Source organism: Nycticebus coucang, chromosome 14 (genome assembly GCF_027406575.1).
Source record: "Nycticebus coucang isolate mNycCou1 chromosome 14, mNycCou1.pri, whole genome shotgun sequence".
NCBI lineage: Eukaryota > Metazoa > Chordata > Mammalia > Primates > Lorisidae > Nycticebus > Nycticebus coucang.
Window position 1 is genome coordinate 21,081,212 of NC_069793.1, and position 21,243 is coordinate 21,102,454.

The following is a 21,243-nucleotide window of genomic DNA, read 5'->3' on the forward strand; positions in this document are numbered from 1 at the left end:
ACACATTATTCTATCACATTTCTCTAGTAGGAAAATGTTTCCTTTCACAAATCTTTGCAAAAAACAGATGTGCTAGAAAGAAGGACAAGAAGCAAAGTTATGCCGTGGTTTCACCCCCTCCCCATCCCATTTTTGAGCACTTTCTGTGGGGACCTGTCCCCTAGTTTCAGAAGCAGGAACGGAGAGGTATCATCTATACCTGTGTTAACACCAAATCAAACCCAGGCAGGGCACATCACGTTCCTCACACACCAGGCTGAAGAAGGAGCCCAGATGCTCTGGGGGACAGAAGCAAGGTGCCCACCATCGTCTCTAGCAGACTTGGCCACTCTGCTCACACCCTCCTCTGCTTGGTCCTCCCCTGGCCCAGGAAATGGCATACCCATCATTTCAGGCTGGATTGTTACAAAGCCTCTTTAATAGTCAGTCTTAGAATCCTGAACATGTTTTATACAATTGTGCACACAGAGCCCCCTCCCCACTCTCCCACAAGGCACAGCCTCAGCCACCCACTCCCAGGGGCCAGAAGACAGTTTGCTGAGATAGGCCAGCCCAGCTTCTCCCAGGAGAAGGCACTCTCCTCCTCCTCCCCTTCCTTGGAGAGCTCAGGATCCTGGAAAATGCAGGGCCAGCTCTCTGCCAGGCCCCCAGGGCCAGGCAAGATGCCCTCACTAGACCCCTTCAGCTTAGCTCACTTAGGTGCTGCCCCCACTGCGTGGCCCAGGATGATCTGAGCTGTCCAGATGGGGCCGCACCAGGCCTGGGGAATGGCTGCTGCCCCTAATGTCAGGTAAAGCCCACCTTCAATAAAAATGTGAAAAAAAAAAAAAGACATAAGTGTCATAGCAAGAAAAAAGTTGACCCACCCAGTGGGTAGTCCCCTGATACCTCCCCCAATTTTTAGTACATATTCCCCTGTACAATATACATAGCCTCAAGGGCAGGTGCAGCCCAGCCCATGCCACAGGGGTGTGTCTCTGAGATGCTAAGAGAACCCTGGGAGGCAGTGAGTGGAGGGGCCACACAGCCTCACTCAAGGCTGGCAGCAGAAAGGCAGGGACAAGGGCCAGGCCCAGAATGCCCCCACTTCCCATCAGCACAAGGGCCCTTGGCAGTGAGGTGGGAGGTGGGCCTGGAGGAGGGGCCAGGGAGACCCCTGGGAACCTTGAGGCTAGGGAACAGGGGATGGGGGAAGAGGTGGGGACAGCAGCTGCTTCAGTACTTGGGGACCTTGCTGTAGTCTTCAGAATGGATGTGCCGGCATAAGCAGATGGACAGGAGCATCCCCAGGACCTGTGGAGGGAGAGACAGAGTCAGAGGAGGCCCCACAGCCACCCGGTCATGCAGACATCAGAAGGAGGCCCAGAGAGGAGCAGCGCCTTGTCTCAGGTCACAGAGCCGGACAGTACTGAGGACTGCTTGCCCTAGGGGCCTCGTCCTCCCCGTCCCCGAGGAGATCCGCAGGGCAGAGATGATCCAGGAGGACGGAGCACCAGAAGGGGGCCGGGGGGAGGGGACTCAGACCTCGATGATGGTGATGCCCCCACACACGCCAAGGATCATGCTCAGGTTCTCCTGCAGCCACGCTTGTACCTTCTTCATGCAGCCCTGCAGGGTGAAGCATACGGCTACGTCACCCCACACCGGGGGCCCTTTTACCCAGAACTGCCCAGAGGGCTTGCAGTGAGGGCTCTGCATGTTCCTTGAATGAATATATTAACAAATATGTCGACAGAGGTACAGTTGAAGAAGGAAGGAAGGACTGAGCAGTGGCTTGGCCCCGGCCCACAGCCATCCACTCACCTCCTGGTACACAGGCCAGTCCTCAGGGCTGTTGCCATGCTGGGTCTCGTTGCCGGGAGCCTTGCAGAAGCCCTTCCTCAGGATGACGCTGTCATCCCCTTCCTCCTTGTCTTCGCAGGAGCAGGGGTAGGTGATCTCGGTGTGATTCATGAGCTCAGCATTGTCTGTCCAGTTGTAGAAGTCAATCCAGCCACAGCACTTCACCTGGGCAGGGCAGAGGACAGGCTGCTTGTGCCCACTGCCCGCCTCGGGCAGGCCACCTTCCTGGCAGAGGCCGGGCTTCTGCAGCACAAAGGCTCAGATCTGCCATTTTCAGGCCCTCTGGCTCCAGCCAAATCTGCCAGGGTTAGCATTTGGGTTTTATTTTGGCTTCTGAGAGCCACAAGGGATTTTAAAGTGGCATTCAGGAAACATACCATAATGACAAATATAGTAGAAGCAAATATCAGGACCAATAAAATGCAAAATGGAGTAGGAGGGGAGTTCAAGTTGAAAGGGCACAGGTGTTAAGGCTGGGAACAGTGGTTCATGCCTGTAATCCTAGCACTCTGGGAGGCTGAGGTGGGTGGATTGCCTGAGCTCACAGGTTCGAGACCAGCCTGAGACAGAGCGAAAGCTCATCTCTAAAAATAGCCAGGCATTGTGGTGGGCGCCTATAGTACCAGCTACTTGGGAGGCTGAGGCAAGAGAATCAATTAAGACCAAGAATTTGAGGTTGCTGTGAGCTATGATGCCACAGCACTCTACGAAGGGCAACAAAGTGAGACTCTGTCTGAAAAATAAAAAAGGGCACAGGTGCACTGGACACAGAAGAGCAAACAGCATACAGTTAAAACTGTGGGGTTTAAAATCAGACTGCTGGGTTCAAATCCAAGCTCTGCCACCTTCCAGCTGAGCAACATTGGACAAGGGACTGGTCTCAGTTTCTTCATCTGCAAAATGGGGACAACAAAGTTTCCTAACTCACGGGGCTGCTGGGAAGACTGAATGGATGAGCAGGCAGAGTGTCCAGCACGGTACTGGAGAACACAGTAAGAGCTCAGTAAAGTCAGTTCCACTTTTAGGTGTGACACGAGCAGGAGTTAAGATTTGGTTCTGAACTTGCCAGTTGCTAAAGTGAAAAAGGAGACATGTTCGATTCTGCTATTTTTTTTTTTTTGTAGAGACAGAGTCTCACTTTATGGCCCTCGGTAGAGTGCCGTGGCCTCACACAGCTCACAGCAACCTCCAACTCCTGGGCTTAAGCGATTCTCTTGCCTCAGCCTCCCGAGCAGCTGGGACTACAGGCGCCAGCCACAACGCCCGGCTATTTTTTGGTTGCAGTTTGGCCGGGGCTGGGTTTGAACCCGCCACCCTCAGTATATGGGGCTGGCGCCTTACCGACTGAGCCACAGGCGCCACCCCGATTCTGCTATTTTTAAGGAGAAAATGCCCTAGTTCCAGATGAAGGGAGCCTTTCTGGGCTCTGTACTAATCTACCTGTACTTAATAGATACTGTGCCAGGGTCCCTGGGAGAATTAAATGGGACAGCAATGGCACCCAGGAAGGATCAGTCGGGGAACACCTTCCTTCCCACCTCAGGGTGTTAAGTCCCAGGCCAGAAGCCTGTGACCAGCAGGGGGCGTGCCAGGCCTGGTTAGGGCTCAGGAGCAACCTGGCTCCAGGCAGTCTCTGATCCAGGCTTTATTCCTAGTGGCCTGCCAGCCTCCTCTCTGGTAGGAAAAGCTGGCACCTCTGAGGGACACAGGGATCTTCAGGGCTGGGGGCACCAGCAGGCTCTCCCACACCTAAGCAGAATGAGGCAGCTCTCCTTGGCCCTTCTATGGCACTGGGCAGAGGCCTCCTTCCAGGAGCACCTTTCCCTGATCCCTGCTGCACTGTGTCCCCAGCAGCATAGGAGAGCAAACAGCATACAGTTAAAACTGTGGGGTTTAAAGTCAGGCTGGTGCCTGGGCAGTGTTTATTATGTGTCATGTTGGTGGTGATGTTTTACTCACCATGCACAACCATGGAGACACAGGCTGGAGAGCTCCTCCTTCCAGGAGCATCTTGCCCTGATCCCCCCTGCACTGTGTCCCCAGCAGCACATACTACCTCCAGCTTGTGTCTCCCTTAAGGGTGGCACTGGTTTAGCCTGGGTTGTCCAGATCCCTCTAATCTCAACAAAGTCTCATCAGTTTTGAGTCAAACTACAGATGTGACCAAAACATCTCTCTGCCATAGGCCTTATATCTGATCTCCTCCGTCAGGGCCAGAAAACATCACCCTGCCCTTTACTAGCTTGGAAAATGGCCACGTTCCTGTCACCTGGACAGAGTGTCCTATCTCCAATGTCCAGAGTTTTCTGGTGCAGTGGAGTCAGGTTTCCTCCTACTGCCCTAATCCTGTCCCTGTCACCCTCCTCCCAGGTGTCGGCATGCCCTAAGTGACCAGTATTTCCAGTGACCTTACAGAAGAGAGGAGGAAACTCTAGCCCAGAGAGGACGGTCCCTAGCTATAGGCACATACAACATCTGGAACCACAAGAAAATAGAGCCTGGACCTGATCACTGAAGTCCATTTGTGTGTGGGCTCATCCCAGGCTGGGAACCCAGTCCATCCATCCACCCATCCATCCATCCACCCACCCACCCATCCATCCATCCATCCATCCATCCATCCATCCATCCATCCATCCATCCATCCATCCACCCACCCATCCACTCATCTATCCATCCACCCACCCACCCATCCGTCTCTCTCATTGATCAAGGTATAACACCTTTACACTAATGTGCACATATTCAGCTTGGTGAATTTTTACATAGGTGCACACACTAGTGTGATCACCATCCAGGTGAATTGGGGTAGAACATTCCCTTCATCCAGCTTCCCTTGGTGCCTCCCCAGCCACCCTCCTCCCCCCAGGGCAGCCTCTACTCAGACTTCTCTTTGCACATCAGCCTTGGCACCCAGTTTCTGAACACCTGGGGTAGAGCTCTTGACAACCATGGGACTGGCTCAAGATGCATGAGAGTGTCAACAGCTGTCCCCACATCCCTCACTCCAGGCCACAAAGGGGAACACCATGAGCTGTGGAGCTACTTCTGCATCTCTGGGCCCCCTGAGCAGGGGTCCGTGGTACTGGCTGGGGGCGCTGGGAGAGGGGGCTTCTCAGGCCTCCCTCCCTGCCCCAACCAAAACAGACCCTGTCCACCAGGCACACCCAGGCACCATGGACACCAGTCCCAGACACATGGGACATGCAGCCAGAACCCCAGCGCTGCCCCAGGCTTCACCTGGGCCTGCACATAGTCCCAGGCCTCCTGCAGGCTGTCCTCGTGGGTGCTGTTATAGTTCTGGATGAGGTCGGCCACAATGCTGCCCATCTCCTGCTTCAGCTGTGGGGAGGCAAGGATCAAGGTCAGACTTCTTGAAACGCGTGCCCCACTTCTGGTCACCCACTCAGATTGCCTTCCTTGGTCCCTCCCAACATCCCTCAGGACACGTCTGCAGCTCCACCCTCTTTCCTGGAGCTCCCTGGGTGCCCAATGCAGTCAGTGCCAACCACCCTGCCCTCAGTCTATTCTGCATTCAGCAGCTGCCTGGCCCCATAAACACCTACGTCTTCCCACGTCACTGCTGAAAACCTTCTCCTGGCCCTCACCACTCTCAGAAAAAAATCCAAACATCCTCTCAATGGCCCACAAGGCCCGACACCTTTTGTCCCTGCTCTTCCGAGGCCCCATTTCCTCTGTTCTTGGCCCCTCTGCTTCAGGTGCACAGGTATCCTTGCTGTCTCTGTGCCAGGCATGCTCCCACCTCAGGGCCTTTGCACTTGCTTTCCCTTCTGCCCTTCCCATGGATATCAATGTGTCTTACTCCTCCGCTTCCTACAAGGCTCTGCCCAGATGTCAGAAAGGCCTTCCAGGACCATTCTATAAAATATCAGCCCTCTCCATCTCCTTCCCCACCAACCCTCAACCACCCCTTCCCAGGCTTTCCTCATCCGGCAAGGGTGAGCATGCCACGTGTTTCTTCACAGCAGTGACGTCCCAGCTCACTGGTGTTCATGCTCACTAGCGTGTCAGCTCCATGGGGGAAGGGACTGAATCTGGCTTGCTTGCTACAGGCAGAGACAAACACACCCGAGTCCCCAGTGGCTAGTGGGAAGCCTAGCACAGAGCCAGTGTGCAGAACACAGAATAACAAATGCGTGTGTCACACCAAAGCTGTACCCATGCACCCTTCAGGTTAAGCTTCATGCCTCACAGAGGGCAGGGACATTCTAACCCACCTCCCAGGGAAGGAGGGACAGAGAGGGAGAGCTCGGCCCACCTTCCTTTTGGCATGGATTGTGGCGCAGCCTCTCAGATCAGGCTTCCAACTGCAGGGCAGACAGACACCTGGAGGGCGCCCCAAGATAGGCGGGCCTGGAGCCTCAGCATCGACCACTGATCAAGTGGTCCTCCTTCCCCCTGCCCACACCCCTCAGCCAGCAGCACCAGCTGGAGTGCGAGGTCCAGGTCTGCTGCCTCTCTGTGACCTCACCACATGTCCCGGGCTCCATAGAATCTACATTTTCACTGTGCTGACCCCCTACTCTGATCAGGAATTCCAGGTCCCTTGTGGAGGTGGAGCAAAGCCCAGCTTTTAACTAGCCCCACAGAGAGAATGCTGATATGCAAAGAAGACCTGTGAGGGCTTCAGGGAACAAAAGGATTCGGCTCCCAAGGCCTCCCATCCAAGACCTGAAGAGGATCTCGCTGCAGCAGCCATACAGGAACACATCAGCTGTGCCCAGTGAAACCAACCTGAGACCAGCCTCAGGGGCTGAGGAGGCAGGCTCCTGGCTCCAGGTGGGAGTGGGGACCTCTGAGAGCCAGCCCGGTCTGGCCTCACCTGGCCTCTCTGGGGACCTTGCCCAGAGGCCTTCCTGTGCACACAGCACAGATGTGGCCAGTGGTGGTCAGCTGTTGTTGCTGCAGGGAGCCTCAGGGTGAGCAACCCTAGCCGGCAGGGATGTCAAGGTGAAGGCCACATAACCTGTTCCCCTTGGTTCCTGAGAAAGAGGAAGTGGGAGCAGAGGGACAGGTGTTCCAGGCAGGGGTCTCAGAGCCTGGCTCAAAGGGAACGCTATGCTGTGAGTGGGGTGGCCCTCAAAGGCTGTGCTCAGAAGACCCAATATATCCCATGGGCCTGGACCTGGGGTCCTGGCTCTCTGCACACGCCCTCAACCATACTGGGGAACCAGCCCCCAAGGGCTGCGCTCCGTGCTCCTACCACGCAGCGAAATTCTTAGCACGACACTTTAAAAAACAAAAATACCCCACCTTGAACAGAGTTCTACAATTTACAAAGCTTTCCTGTCAGTAATTAATCACAACACTTAATAATGGCTTCGCTTTCATCAGATGCTTGCTACGCGCCCTGTGCTGTGGCGGGCGCTTTTACTGTAGTCTGTCAAGTGACTTCTCACAGCAGATCTAGGGCCGAGGTATTGACCCTATCCCTCATTATGGAGATTCAGAAAACAAGCCCAGACAGGGTAATTAACTTGCCCAAGGTTACACGGCCAACACGTGGAAGAACTGAGGTTTGGATCCAGGCTTGTCTTGATGCCAGAGCCCACATTTTTACCCACTGAGTTTATCAGCACTGAAACCACTTTGCCATACCTGAAGTAGATCAGAGCAGTTTTTTTTTTTTTTTTGTAGAGACAGAGTCTCACTTTATGGCCCTCGGTAGAGTGCCGTGGCATCACACAGCTCACAGCAACCTCCAACTCCTGGGCTTAAGCGATTCTCTTGCCTCAGCCTCCCAAGTAGCTGGGACTACAGGCGCCCGCCACAACACCCAGCTATTTTTTGGTTGCAGTTCAGCCAGGGCCGGGTTTGAACCCGCCACCCTCGGTATATGGGGCCGGCGCCCTACTCACTGATCCACAGGCGCCGCCCGATCAGAGCAGTTTTAACGGAGGCTCAGGGAAGCTAAATGATTTGTCCAAGTCACACAGCGGGCTGTCTGCCTGCAGATCTTAGATCTTTCCGTCTGACCCCCTGGCTCCACCCCTAGCCCACAGAAGGTGGACAAACCCTGCGGCATGAGGGAGGGGACTCCCCAGAAGTATCTGTGCAGAAAGCCACCTCTCCCACATCCTTCCCCCCTACCAAGCTCCCTCTCGACACACCGCCCTCGGACTCTATTTATACCCTGTGCAGTTGTCACAACAACCTGGACTTCCCTGTTTCCTTCCCCTAAAATGAGAAGGTGACAGATGCTGGGTGGTTTCCACTGAGTCGGGGTGGTTTCCATGGAAACACCACATCATCCTCCAGTCCAGAACGTGGCTGAGGGACAGACACAGCTGGACCACAGGGACTGCTTCAGCTCAGAGCTGATACTTTGGGACCCGAATGATCAGGAGTCTAAGAGCCCAGGGAGGTCACTCTGGCCACCAGGTAGCTACCAAGACAAAAGAGCAGAGGTGGCGTGAGCAGACGTTCATGATCTCACTACAGCCCTGCGGGGGCTGCTCTGCTGTTTCTGCCGGCCCTGTGTCCGTTCTCTCTTCCTCCTGAAACAGCAGTCCTGTTCCTTGGGTAACCACTCCTCAATCAATCCATAGCTGGAGAGGCCCTGCTGTCATGGCTGTCCACACCCTGGGCATGATGAGTGGCTCAGGGATGGGCTCTGCTCACTAAACAGAGTCCAGATAAACAATCATAGGAGGCTCCTAACTTGGCACCCAAATCCAGGTCCCCACAGCCCTTGCTCATGCTAAGGGCTGACAACAAGAACAGCTGTCGTGTACTGAGGCGTTACCAGGTACTAACGAGGTTAATAATGGCGGCAGTACTAATAAACACTTAAAATGGTGCCAGCAACATCAGCGTGGTCCAGGGGCACCGTATGCCTTTCCCTTATGCTAGCACTCTCCATCTTTGCCACAGCGCTACGGGGCAGCCCCTGGGGGCCCCAGCCCTGAGAAGTATTCAGGTATTCAGAAAGCATCCTGCCATCACTCGAATTCATACTTCCCGAGGGACACCTGAGTGGGCAGCAAAGCCTAGAAACAGCCTCCTGCCACTTGGATTCTACTTTGCCAACAAATGAGTTTCCAGCAGGACTTTTGGTTTTCAGAGCATTTTTTTGGATTTCAGAGTTACAGATAAGGGGCATTGGGCCTGTAGCATTACTACCACTGACAAATGAGGAAACTGAGGCATGGGGAGGCTGCGTAACTTGCCCAGGATCTCAGAAAAAGTGGTTCTGGAGTTGAGGCCAATGGCCACCTCTCTATATCTTGTTTCAGTATCACAATCTGTTCCTCGTTCAATGTGGGGCAGGGGTTAGGCAGGTTTATTATTCTCAATTTAAAGAAGTGGAGCCCAAGGCTCGAGAGGCTATGTGCCTTGCCCAAGGCCTCCAGCCTCCTCATCACTGCCCTGGGGACAGTGGCTGCGGGGAGTGGGGGCAGGAAGGAAAGCCCTGGAGAACACTGCAGGGGCAGCCCAGAGGCCCATCTCCTTTCCAAAGGCCTTTATCCTTGAGACTCAAACAAGTCCCACCTTCCCAGCTGGCCCATTTGCAGGAATAAACACCATCAAGGATATGTTTAGTCTTCACTGAAATTTACAATGTGCTGGGAAAGAAAAAACAAGTCATCCCTTCCAACTCGGGCAATATAGTGGCACCAGAACTTCCCCAGGAAATTTCCAGGCAGTCTGGGATGAGGTTGTGGGGTGAGGTGTGGAGCCGGGGGTGGAGAATGGGAAAGATAGGGGACGGGATGGTAGGGTACAACACACAGAGTCTGAACTGGAGTCAGGAGGCCCATTCTCCATGTAAGTCCTGTTCTGGGGATGGTGGGACACTCTGAGGCTTAGCTTGTCATTGTCGGCTAAGCAGAGATTCTACTAGCCCCTTAGAAGCAGCGTGGTGTGGAGGGAGGCACTGGCTGTGGGTCAGAGGGATCCAGAAGGACACCTCATTCTGATGCATCTGTATATGACCACGGCCAAAAGTCACTCTGCTTTTCTGGCCCTCAGTTTCTTTCTTTTTTTTTTTTGTAGAGACAGAGTCTCACTTTACTGCCCTCGGTAGAGTGTCATGATGTCACAGGACTCACAGCAACCTCCAGCTCTTGGGCTTACGTGATTCTCCTGCCTCAGCCTCCCGAGCAGCTGGGACTACAGGCGCCCACCACAACGCCTGGCTATTTTTTGGTTGCAGTTTGGCCAGGGCCGGGTTTGAACCCGCCACCCTCGGTATATGGGGCCGGCGCCCCACTCACTGAGCCACAGGTGCTACCAGCCCTCAATTTCTTAAAATAGAAAATGCTTATAAAATTGAAATATGTGCTTCAGCCCACATCTCTAGCTCAGTTCCTGGCACATGGTTGGTGCCTACCCAGTGGGTGTCATCTTTATTACCATAAGATGGTCGATCTCAGGAGGTGAGAAGGTGGACTGCCTGAGACCCCTACAGAGGCAACCAGCTTCTGTGTCATAGGAACCAGCTTACGGGGACCTGGTTAGATCTACCCAGATTCAGCCCCAGGTATCCTGGGGCAGAAAAAAGACCTGATTCTACAACCTTTTTGCTAGGAAAGAAATTTCTCTCCCCTAATAACTGACTTCCTGTTTCATAGCCAAATGAGCTTCCTTTCACCTACTGAATCCACTATTTCCTCTTTTGCCTTGACTTCCAGGAAGCTCAGTGCTCAAGTTAAATCTAGGCTGCCAAGAGTATCTCAGAAATCCTCTGCTTTCTAAGGTCTTCCTCTCTCAGTGTATGTTTTGTGCTCTCTCATTTTGATTTTAGTTACCCTGTGCCTATCATGGGAACCAGTTCCAGTTCTCCTAGGAAATAAGTTGGGTACAAATTATAAAAAAGCAGTATAGATTCAGGTAGCACTACCACAATGAAAATTTCCCCAGCATGAACTTAGAAGCCAGGCTGCCAAGGCTCTGCCCCTTATGCCTGCAGGAGCGTGGGCAAGTTGCTTGATCTCCCTAAACCTCAGCTTCCACATCTGAAAATGGGGGGATCAATACTCACAATCTCACAGGACCCTTCATATAATTAAATATATGTTCAGAGCACTTAGCTTGAGGCTTGCTCTAAGTCCTAGTAAGTGTCAATTTTTGATGTTAATATAATGTTTTCTCAACCTCCTTTCAAGAGGGATCTGAGGCAACTTGACCTTCAAGTGGTAAAATTCAGGAGTCCATCTGGCTGCCAGCTCTGGCCCCTCCATTGCTGGAAAGGAGCTGGTAACAATGCAGGGAAGCTAGGTCCCAGGGCTCAGTTGGGACACGGCCCATGTACAGCAGGTTGTGGGGAAAGATAAATGCCAGCTTCGGGGCCAGAGAGCCTTACCCCTTCGTCTGCAGGATGGAGACTCTCATATGACCTCAAGATAGCCTAGTAAGGATCAGTGAGAGAATGAAAATAAGCAACCAACGTTGTACTTGGTATATGGTGCCGCCAAATCACCTGTAGGGATGGTGGGGCTCACAGTCACTATTACTGATGTTGTTCTGTGAGTCACCTCTGGGCATCTGCTTCTCCCTCTGTCAACATAAAACTTAACCTGCTGGGCCATTGTGAGGACAAAATAATGCATATAAAGCTTCTAAGAGATACCATGTGCACAGAGTAGGTGCTCCATACACAGGAACTGTGATGTCACAATTGACTGCCTTACCCAACAGCCAGTCCTGACTCCGTCCCCTCTTGTGTCTCTGTCTTCAGAATCTGAGAGCTGGATGCTCACCTTCTCAACCTCCCTTGCAGCCAGGGGTGCCTCTGTAACCCAGCCTGGGCAGGGCTGTTGGAGGGCTTGCTTTTCTGATAAAAAAAAGATGGTCATGGCTGGCACTGCCCACTTTCCTTCTGACCATAGCAGTAGATAGATGTTGTTCCTGGTGCTGTGGCAGCCATTTTGTGACCATGATGCAAAGGGGTGCATAATGCAGAAAAGCCATCACTGTGAGGATGCTGGACAGATGGCCAGAACCAGGGTTTCTGAGCTTCCAAACCACACTCTGACTAAGTCAACAACAGATGCCCCTAGAGTTAAAGCCACAGTAAGTCTGATTTTCTATTTCTGAAAGCTGAACACCTCCCTCTGCCACAGAACTGATGATTTTTATTAATATTCTCCTCATGGGTCTCATCTGTGGAGGACTTAATACTTACTTAATACTTGCTAAAGTATCTTAATAAGAAGAATGACAAACATTTATTGAGTGCTTACGGTGCTCCACACTGTGTTAAGCGTTTTACTAAGACAGACTCTTGAAGAGTCCTTGCCACCACCCCAGGGTGAAGAGGTACTTTTACCCAGTTTTACAGACGGAGAAACAGGCCACAAAGGCAAGCAACCTGCCCAAGGCTGCACAGCTGGAAAGCATGGGGTTGGGGCCAGAGGGAGGGAGCAGAGAGTGTCAAACAACCAAGAGTCAGGTACAACAGAGATCCTGCCCGCACCTGTCACTTCCTCTTTTGACATTCAGGCCCACAAAACCAGCAGTAAAAGAGTTTGTCCCTGGCACCTATTTGGGTCTGTCTATGACAATTGAGAGGCTTCTTGTCCATCACTGAAACCCAGGGTCTGTCTCCCATGTGACCAGTCCAGTCCAGTCCAGTGAGGGGCGGGGAGAAATAGAGAGCCTACCTTGCCCATGTTGACGTAGAAGAGGATCCCAGCAGTCACCTGGGCAATGAGGATCAGAAGGAGGAAGGCAAAGTACTGCGGACACAGAGCAGGCCAAACGTCAGACATGGCCCCACCAGCAGCACCCATCCCACTCGCCCTACACGTTCTCTGCCCAAAGTCTGGGCAAGCACAGTGCTCAGGCCTGCTTGGCTGGATAAGGGTAAGGACAGGCAGTGGCTGGGGGTGGTGGGCAGGGTGTTGTACTCACCAGCCCCAGTAGGCAGCGGACCTCATTGACGGCACCAATGCAGCCCAGGAAGCCCATGAGCATGGTGACTGCCCCCACACCAATGAAGATATAGGCCCCCACATTGAGGGAGCTGGAAGAGGTCTCTAGGGGAGAGGAAGGAGAAGGCCATTCACTCAAAAAGCACAAAATCATTAGGTACAAAATCAGCAGGTGCAAATACCTGGCCTAACCATCTGGTCTGCTCCCCAATCCCTTCTTTGGAGCCAGGGTGCTGGGGTCAGGCATGTTTGCATGCCCCTCATCCCTCTTTGGAAGCCTCCTTAGCTGGGTATCCCCCTCCCCAATGGACAACTGCAGCCCTCTTCCTGATCCAGCCCAACTTCCATCCCTGCTTTACTATTTCTCTTTAGCACTTGTGAGGATTGAAGACTCTATGTTTTACTGATTTTTCTTGCTCCTTGTCCTCCCCCACTGCAGGAAGGTGAGTTGCACCAGGACAGGGGCTTCAATTTATTCCTGCTGAGCCCTGAGCTCGCAGAGCAGCGCCTGGCCCAGTGAGGTGCTGCCCACAGTGAATGAACGTCTGTGGAACTGACTGACAACCAGCCTGTTACAATTCTAGGCTGATGTTTGCTCTTCCTGCTTTTGTGTCCATATAATCACAAACCCCAGCCTCTCTTGCCATGATCAGGGTCTTCACACATGTCATCCCTACCACTGACATAACCCTGCCTGGCGGGCACTAGCATGGCCATTTCCCAGAGGAGGAAACTGAGGCTCAGAAAGGTGCATGGGCAGGGGCCAGAGTTGGTATTTGGAAATATGGAACCCTCCAATACTATGCTTTTTTTCTCTGATGCCGTGACACTCACCCTTTCATTCAGCCAACAGAGACTTACTGGGTGCCCACCTCATGCTGGGCACTGTGGCCCTTGCTGGGGACACAAAAGTGAGGCTGACAAGGTCTGACGTTTGGCATGGGGTTGGGGGGATACCTACACAATAAAGTTTTCCAGTTGTGTTAGGGGCCAGGAAGATACTGAACCTGCTAACAGTGCAGAGAAGGATGGGGCAGGGAGAGGCGGGTGGTCTAGAAGGCCGGCCTGAGCAGGTGCTGTTGGAACTGAGACATGAATGGAGAAGTCAACAAGTGGAGACCCAGGGAGAAGCACTCCATGGGCACAGCAGGTACAAAGGGCTGCAGAGGGAGTGGGCTCGGTGCATTTGAGGAGTGGAAATAAGACGAGAAAGAATGTGCCCAGAGTGAGCAAGCGAGCAGCCCAGTAGGCGAGGAGGATGCTTGGGGCTCTCAGGGACAGGCCTGAGAGCCAAGATCCTCTTCCCAGTGGGTGGAGGTCAGAACCCCTGTCAGGCCACATGACCAGCATTTCCTGAGAAGCTCAACTGACTGCACGGGGCAAAGCCCATGTTGTCCCCAGCCCATGGGGAAGGCACACTCTGTCCCCAGTGCTCTGGGAGGCTGGGCATTGTTTCCAGAAGGCTGGAGAACAGTGCCGATCAGGGGAAGCTCCTAGGGGCATAGATCCCCACCTCCATCAAAATTGGACGAAGACTCTTTCGGTAGAAGGCCAAGAATCTTAATTTTTAACCTTCTCCCCAGGGAAGACCCCTGCTGCAGGGAGAACACAAGCCTGGAAGGCTATGACTCCTGGGAACCTCAGAGAAGCAGAGGGCCCTACATTGGCCTCCTTGGGTATTAGCACCCTTAACATATAAATACTAAGCTAGAGGGTGGGTGGCTACAGGATCCAGCTCTACTTCCTGGTCACAAAATGTTCTGGAGCTCAGAAAGACTCCTGGCTCACCCACCCCACTCTCAGACTGTCCCTGCCCAGCTCCCATAAAGCCAGGCCAGGCCCCCACGGGGTGAGTGTGGGGGCCTCTGCAGCCCAGCCTGGCCTTCTCCCACCAGGCCCTCTGGCTCTCAGCACTCAGCGTGGGCAGGGAGAGGCCATCAGTTCCACTTTTCCTAAACATCCTGGGTTTGGCTTTCAACAATTCCTCCCAGTGACTACTCCCACAAAAAAGAAACTGGCACTGCCCAGAAAGCCCCTGTGTGCCGGCTGCAAACAAGGTCCTTTATCCAGATCATCCTGCTTAACTTCAGCAGCAGCCCGCTGAGGCTGCTTTCACATCCCAGTTTGTCTGCAGGGACCCTGAGGCTCAGAGGGGCTAAGAGGCTGTGAGGTGCCCAGCAGGCCAGACCCAACCCCATCTCAGGCCCCACAGCTGATGTCAGCTGAGTTGTGAGGTCTCCACTTCTCAGAACACTTCACTGATAGCAGTCTCTGTCAATGTCCAGGGTCCCAAGCACACCCCAAATCTGAACAACCTCAGGAATAGGGCAAGGATATATCCCCAGGTAGCCCACCCATGTGGTGCACCAGAATAACCCTCAATCCTCCTGGGCCTGGCAGGGACTAGGGAGTGGCCCAAACTGAAAGAGGCTAGGGGCTAAGAGAAGTGGGCTTCCACCCCAGCTGTGCTACTAACATGCTCCCACCCAGGCAAGCCATTTCTGTTTCTTAGTCCCTATAAAATGGGACTAAGTCCTGCTTCTTCAAGTTGTTATAAAGATTAAAATAGTATTTTAGAACTTAAGCAATTGCTTATGTACTATTTACTATGACTGGTTCTAAACTCCTTCCAGATAGAAATGGCTGATTTAACTTCCCACAATAACCTTATGAGGTACATTCTATTACTATTGCTATTTTGTGGGTGAGGAGGCACAGAGAGGTGAAGTAACATCCCCAGAGTCACACAGCTAATGGGCAACACAACCATAACTCAAACCCCAGCGGTCTGGCTCGAGTTTACTTTTCACCGAGGTACTAACCAGTGGCATACCACAGAGCCATTGATATGGGGGTCAGGGCACCAGGCTACTTGGTCTGCATCCCAGCTCCCTACCCACTAGCTGTGTGCCCCTGGATGAATTGCTTTAGCTCCTCTGAAAATTGAGACTAGTAATGCCCAGCCCCATGGACTCGCAGTGGCAACTCACTTGCAGTGGTAAGGAAAGTGCTGTGTCACACAGGGCAGGCACATAACGGGTCCAGGGCCTTGGGTCCCAGTTCTGACCTTTGCTAGCTGTGTGACTCTTATCAAGTCATTCTCCACTACCTCCAGCCTCAGTTTATCCAAGTGCATGGTAACTGGGCTCCAAATCAGAGTTTCTGAACCCTGGCTGCCTTGGGAATCACCTGGGGAGCTTTTGACAAACACCAGCACTCAGGCCCCCACCTGCACTAAGGGAGTCAGGTCCCTTGGGGTGGGAGGGGCTCACAGTATTTGCAAAAAGCACCCCTGCTGCATCTAGTAAGCCTTTGAGGTCTGGCCAGACTCTCAGACCTGAACAGGGAGGCGGCTGGGGTTATAGTAGGACATTGCCCCCATCCCAGTCCTGGGGGAGAGCGCAGAGGGCAGAAATGCAGGTAGGCAGGCTGGGCCTCTAGACTTTGCCCTGGGGCGTAGTGCTGTTGGGTGTGGGTGATGGTCCAGGAAGAGGGGCCTATACCTAATCAAGGCTAACGAGGGTGTGTCCCACATTGGGAAGGCATGGGGAGCATGGGTCCCCTACCCACCCTAACCCGAGAAGAAGCAGGAACTGATAGCCCAAGGCACATCGGATGTGGCTAGAGGGTGGATCATCCTTGCTTTCCATCTCAGAGGGGAGGCCCAGCCCCCCGGGGGCGAGGGTGAAAGATGTGGTCCCTCCATCACCACATCCTAGCCAGGTTCCGTTTTACTCAAATCAAGCAGCTGCCATGGGCCAGAGTCCAAGGCAGCTGCCTTGGGCAGCTGCTGGGAGGGAAAGTGCGCCAAGGCCACACTCAGTGATGAGCAGGCACGGCTGTGCTCCTCGGAGCCTCTGCTAGGCTCCCCCACCCCAGGCAGCTCCCATGGGGTCAGCACAGCAAGTCCAGAAGGCTTCCTGGAAGAGGCTAAGTAGACCCAGAGGGGCTGTGATCCATGTTAGAAATGCCTCGGGCTCCTTGCCTCCAGCCTCTAAAGACAGAGAAGGGATTTCCACAATGAGACTCACCCTGGCATGTACTTCATTTAGGACCAGAGCTCTCAGGGTTTGATCCAGCAAGTGACTTAACTTCTCTGAGCCTCTGTGTCTCCATTGATAAGGCAGGAATAGAATATTACCTATGTTACAGGGCTTTTGTGGGATTAAGACCATTGATACATGCAAATGCTTGGCACAGGATGAGCCTTATAAATTAGGGCAGCTGTGCCCAGCCCACTGCTCATGGCGCACCTGCCTGACCTTCCTAGCTGCCTGGCTCACAGCAGGTGCTTCGCCAGAGCCTAACAATCTACTTTCTCTGGCTCTCCCCTACGTCTCTCTGAAATGGGGATGGGTGTGACTGGTGCCCATATTTGGCTGAATGGGCAAATGAAGAAACAGAATTTAAGAGGCTTTCCCAAGGTCAGGGCCAAGGGAAGGGGCCAGGAAGGGAAACAAGCCTCCCTCATCCCCCAGTGTTCTCCAGACAACAGCAGCTTTGTTTGGGGAAGAACAGAAAATTTCTTCTGGAAACCCCTGCCTGGGGGACCCATGGTGCAGTGGTCAGCAACAGGACCTGGATGAGTTCCTGAGGTTAGCTGGAAAAGCGACAGACATTGAAGCTAAAGTACTTGTGGGATGACTTTGCCCACAGCCCTGATCCTCCCCTCTACAGTGGGCCAGAGTATGGGAAGCAGAGGTCCTTACTCAGGACGGAGATGAAACTGCTCCTGTCCGCCAGGATCCACACCCCAAAGCCTAGGATCACCGCACCCAGGATCTGGAAGGAGAAGGGGAAAGTTAATGGGGATCCCAGGAGCAGGTGGGGTGAGAGCCCCTCCCCAGCTATGCCTGTGACCCAGGCCAAGAAGGGAAGGGTTAGGGGGACACAGAGGGAGACACCCCCTCCTTCTCCAGCCCAGCAATGTCAAGATGGCCTCAGGGTCCAAATCCCCAATCTGGATGGTAGGCCCACATGTTGGAGATCCCTCCTGCCTCCTCTCCCCCCTCACCAGACGAGGTTCCAGCCCAGTTTCCCAGTGCAGCCTGCTACCAGGGTACCTTTCTTGTGCCTACCCCTCCCCTCCAGCCTGGGGGTTTCCCTAAGAAGCCATGGTCTGGGGAAGACTCTCCGTAGACTTGAACATCAAAGCTCACCTTGACTTTGGGTCTTGGTGACACAGGAGATATCCTTAACTCCCCTTAGTGCATGAAGGGGTCTGCCCCTCTTCTGTGGCAATGACTGCCTAACTCATCTGAACAGTCATTCCCACTAGCCTAACTTCCTGCTGTGTTCGTTTCTCTAGCTCAACTGTGAGCGAGCTCCTGAGGGCATATCCCTGTAAGTCCCATAATGCTAGACAGCTGAGGGAATAAATGAGCTCATGAACAAAACTGCACAGACACAGGTTAGAAAGGAGAATGAATGGGGGTGACTGAGAGTGAGAAATAAGGGCCCTAGGCCCAGGGATTCTCTGCTTTCCCTCCTCCCCCTCAGTGGGGCCCACAACCCGAGCTCACCTCCTCCAGGTGGAGTCTCAGCCAAGATTCACCTTCCCACAAAGCTGGCTAAGGTCAGGGAAGTGTCTACAGCCTGAGCAAAGGCACAGATTCTCTTTGAGGCTGGGCTACTATGTCACCGCACAGAGCTGGATGTTACCTGGGGCCTAGACTGGGCCCACCTGCTAGATAACACATCTCAAGGATCTCATGTCTTTCACCAGCCCTAGGTTCCCATCTTGGCCACCATCCTATAATCCCAGATCCAAGGCCAGCAGCCACCAGAGAGCCCTCAGCCTGGGGCTAGCACAGCCCCAAGGTCCCCAGCATCCTTGTTCTGTTGCTAATAAAGACCAGAGCCAGGACCAGAGTAAGGTAAAAGGACACGAAAAACTCAATAAACAAGATAAATAATATTTTGCAGAAATACTTCAAAAATTAAGGCAGAAGATCCAAGATGAATTAACCATTAAACTTTGAAGTAAAGTTTTCACAGGGTCCTGCTGCCTTTCCTTTCATCCTGGGCCCCAGACGGGCTCAGTGGGGCACCATCTCCCCTACTGCATCCCTCCCAGCCACCTTAGAGACCACTGCAGCTGATGACCACAGCCATGAGGGTGTGGTGACCTCTTCACCTTTGTCCTCCATCTTCTACCAGACTCCTCATTGAGGTATCCTCTCTCCTAGTGATATGGGCCCTGCCAACTGTCCTCATTTCCCACATGGGGAAACTGAGGCCCTGACACCACCCTTAGGGGACTAGAAGCCAGCTAGTAGTAGGTGAGTGCAGGGATACCTGGGCTCTGTCCTGGACTTTAGCCCAAAGAGCCAGTCTCTGAGAACAAGAAAGTGGCTGAGACACTGGGTAGGGTAAGGGGCCCCCTGAGGGTGGGGCCCACCTGAGTCTACACAGCCAGGAGAAAGGGGGGCTTTCCAGGACTTGGGATTTTGTTCCCAGAGACTCATGCAGCCCTGTCCCTTCCCACCTCCCAGCACAGCTGGACAAGGGCCAGTCCTCATTCCCAGAGTGGGCCAGGAGGGAGCACAGTACCCCTCAAAAGGGAGTGGGGAGGCAGGGCAGAAAATTCCTTCTGTGCAAACATAATCTTAAGCAGATTAAAATCTCAGACAGCCCAGCTAGTTCCTCAACTCACCAAGAGGGATCCAGAGAATGAAGTCCCTGGAGCTGTATATTCAGTCCCCTCTGTGGGTCTAATAACCACATCCTGACCATCGTGTGTGGCTGGACCAGTTGCTGGGCCAGGGCCTATCAGAATGGGTGAGGCACAATGGACTCCCTTTTCTGTGAGCCAAGTCTTGGGTGTGCCCTACATTGACCACCCCCAGCGTACCAGCCAGGACTCACTGAGAATACCCCTCCCCCAAGACAGCCACAGCATTGCATTTTTTGGACCTGAGAAGAGTGGACTGGATAATTTGCCAGGGGGCCTGGGGCCAGGAAGGCGTGCAGGCAACAATGTACAGGAACACACGCACGCAGGCAGGAGCACATTGGGCAGGGGGCGCACACACCACAGCCACAGTGATCTTTTCCAACCGTAAATCTGATCAGATAACCCCTTCCCAAAGTGCATGACCCAGGCCAGAACTCTCCCAAAGCCGGACAGTCTGCCCTGGAAAGGCACACTGCCCTGCCCCCACACTGGGCTTGGGACCCTGCTGCCGGGACACTCCCTGCCACACTCAAAACCCCAGGACCTCATCATCCTCTTTCCCAGGTTCATCCTTCATTCTGAGCTCCCCCACAATTCAATTCATAATCCATGTGAGTAGCTATCAGACTGAAGCCCATTGTCCCCTAGGACATAAGCTCCGTAACGTAGCCACCAGGGCTCTGCTGCATGGATCTCTGAATACACAGAGGTGTTGGATACATGCTTGTTGAAGGAATGGGGAGTAAATGAATCAACACACACTGCCCCCTCCAAACCTTTTCTTTTGCTCTCCCCATCCTGTGACAAAAAGCTCTCCCATTTCCACCCGACATCTGGAGGGGTTCCCAGGGCCCTGGAACACAGACAGTTAACACCTTGACCCCCTCCTGCCAGCCCCCGGGAGGCACAGGAAGGAGGCCAAGGCCTAGATGGCCCCAGACCAGCCTCCACGCTCTGGCCAGAAAGCAGAGTTTCCAGTCTCCGGTTCGGTGGGGCAGCCTGGGAGCAGGACAGGAAGGAACGCTGTGGCCAAAACCATCAACCCCACCCCCTTGCTCTACTAGGTCTTTTGCGCCCACCCTACCACCCCTGCCTACCACTGTGTGGAGGGAAGTTTCCACACTCCTGAAACCTGAGCCCCTCTATCTCCCAAGCCATCCTAGACCCCTCTCTCTCGACCCAAAAGCCCCCTGGGATAGAGCTGCAGTGTTTGGCTCCCACCCCGAGTCCCAGCCTGTGCGCCCTTTATGCTGGGTCGTGGCCCAGACACCAAGTGTCTGCTAGGGAAGGCTTGGCTTTGCCTGCAGGAGCAGCTGCTTCCCAGGGTCCTGGGCCAGCCGGGAGGGACCTAACCATTAAGCTGGGAAAGCCCGGGTCCTGCCCCGGGTGGGTTCCAGGCCTGGCTGCCATGAGAAGAGGCCCTCAGCATGGTCCTCGGGGAAGGAACCAGGGTAGACAGACAACAGGGCAGGCAGCACCAGGGCTGCTGTGTGTGTGCATGTGTGCACACGTGTACGTAACTGTGCGCTAGGTTAAAGTTATGGAGGGGAATTTAGGAAAATTTTTTTTCTTTTGAGATCTTTAAAAAAAATTTGTAAATGCCGGAGGTGGCGGGTTCAAACCCAGCCCCGGCCAAATTAAAAAAAAAAAAAAAAAAAAAAAAAATTTGTAAATATTAAGAGGTGCAAGTATAGTTTTGTTAACATGAACATATTTTGTAGTGGTGACATCTGGGCTATTAGTGGAACCATCACCCAAATAATGTACATTGTCAGGTTAGAATGATTCTTTTTTTTTTTCTTTTTGAGACAGAGTCTCAAGCTGTCACCC

At 53.4% G+C, this 21,243-nt stretch overlaps 1 protein-coding gene across 6 annotated transcripts in view; it reads right to left on the minus strand.

Moving 5' to 3' along the window:
• Window positions 1-390: 390 nt before the first annotated feature.
• Window positions 391-21,243, minus strand: part of CD82 (CD82 molecule) — a 48,139-nt gene continuing 27,286 nt past the window's right edge. For all 6 annotated transcript variants that reach the window (XM_053561294.1, XM_053561295.1, XM_053561297.1 and 3 more), the window contains 7 exons: window positions 17,447-17,519; window positions 12,718-12,842; window positions 12,468-12,542; window positions 5,083-5,184; window positions 1,804-2,007; window positions 1,525-1,608; window positions 391-1,293 (listed from right to left, as the gene is read on the minus strand). In XM_053561294.1, coding sequence (XP_053417269.1) covers window positions 1,216-1,293; window positions 1,525-1,608; window positions 1,804-2,007; window positions 5,083-5,184; window positions 12,468-12,542; window positions 12,718-12,842; window positions 17,447-17,519 — 741 coding nt within the window. In that variant the 3' untranslated portion in view covers window positions 391-1,215. The remainder of the gene's footprint in view (window positions 1,294-1,524; window positions 1,609-1,803; window positions 2,008-5,082; window positions 5,185-12,467; window positions 12,543-12,717; window positions 12,843-17,446; window positions 17,520-21,243) is intronic.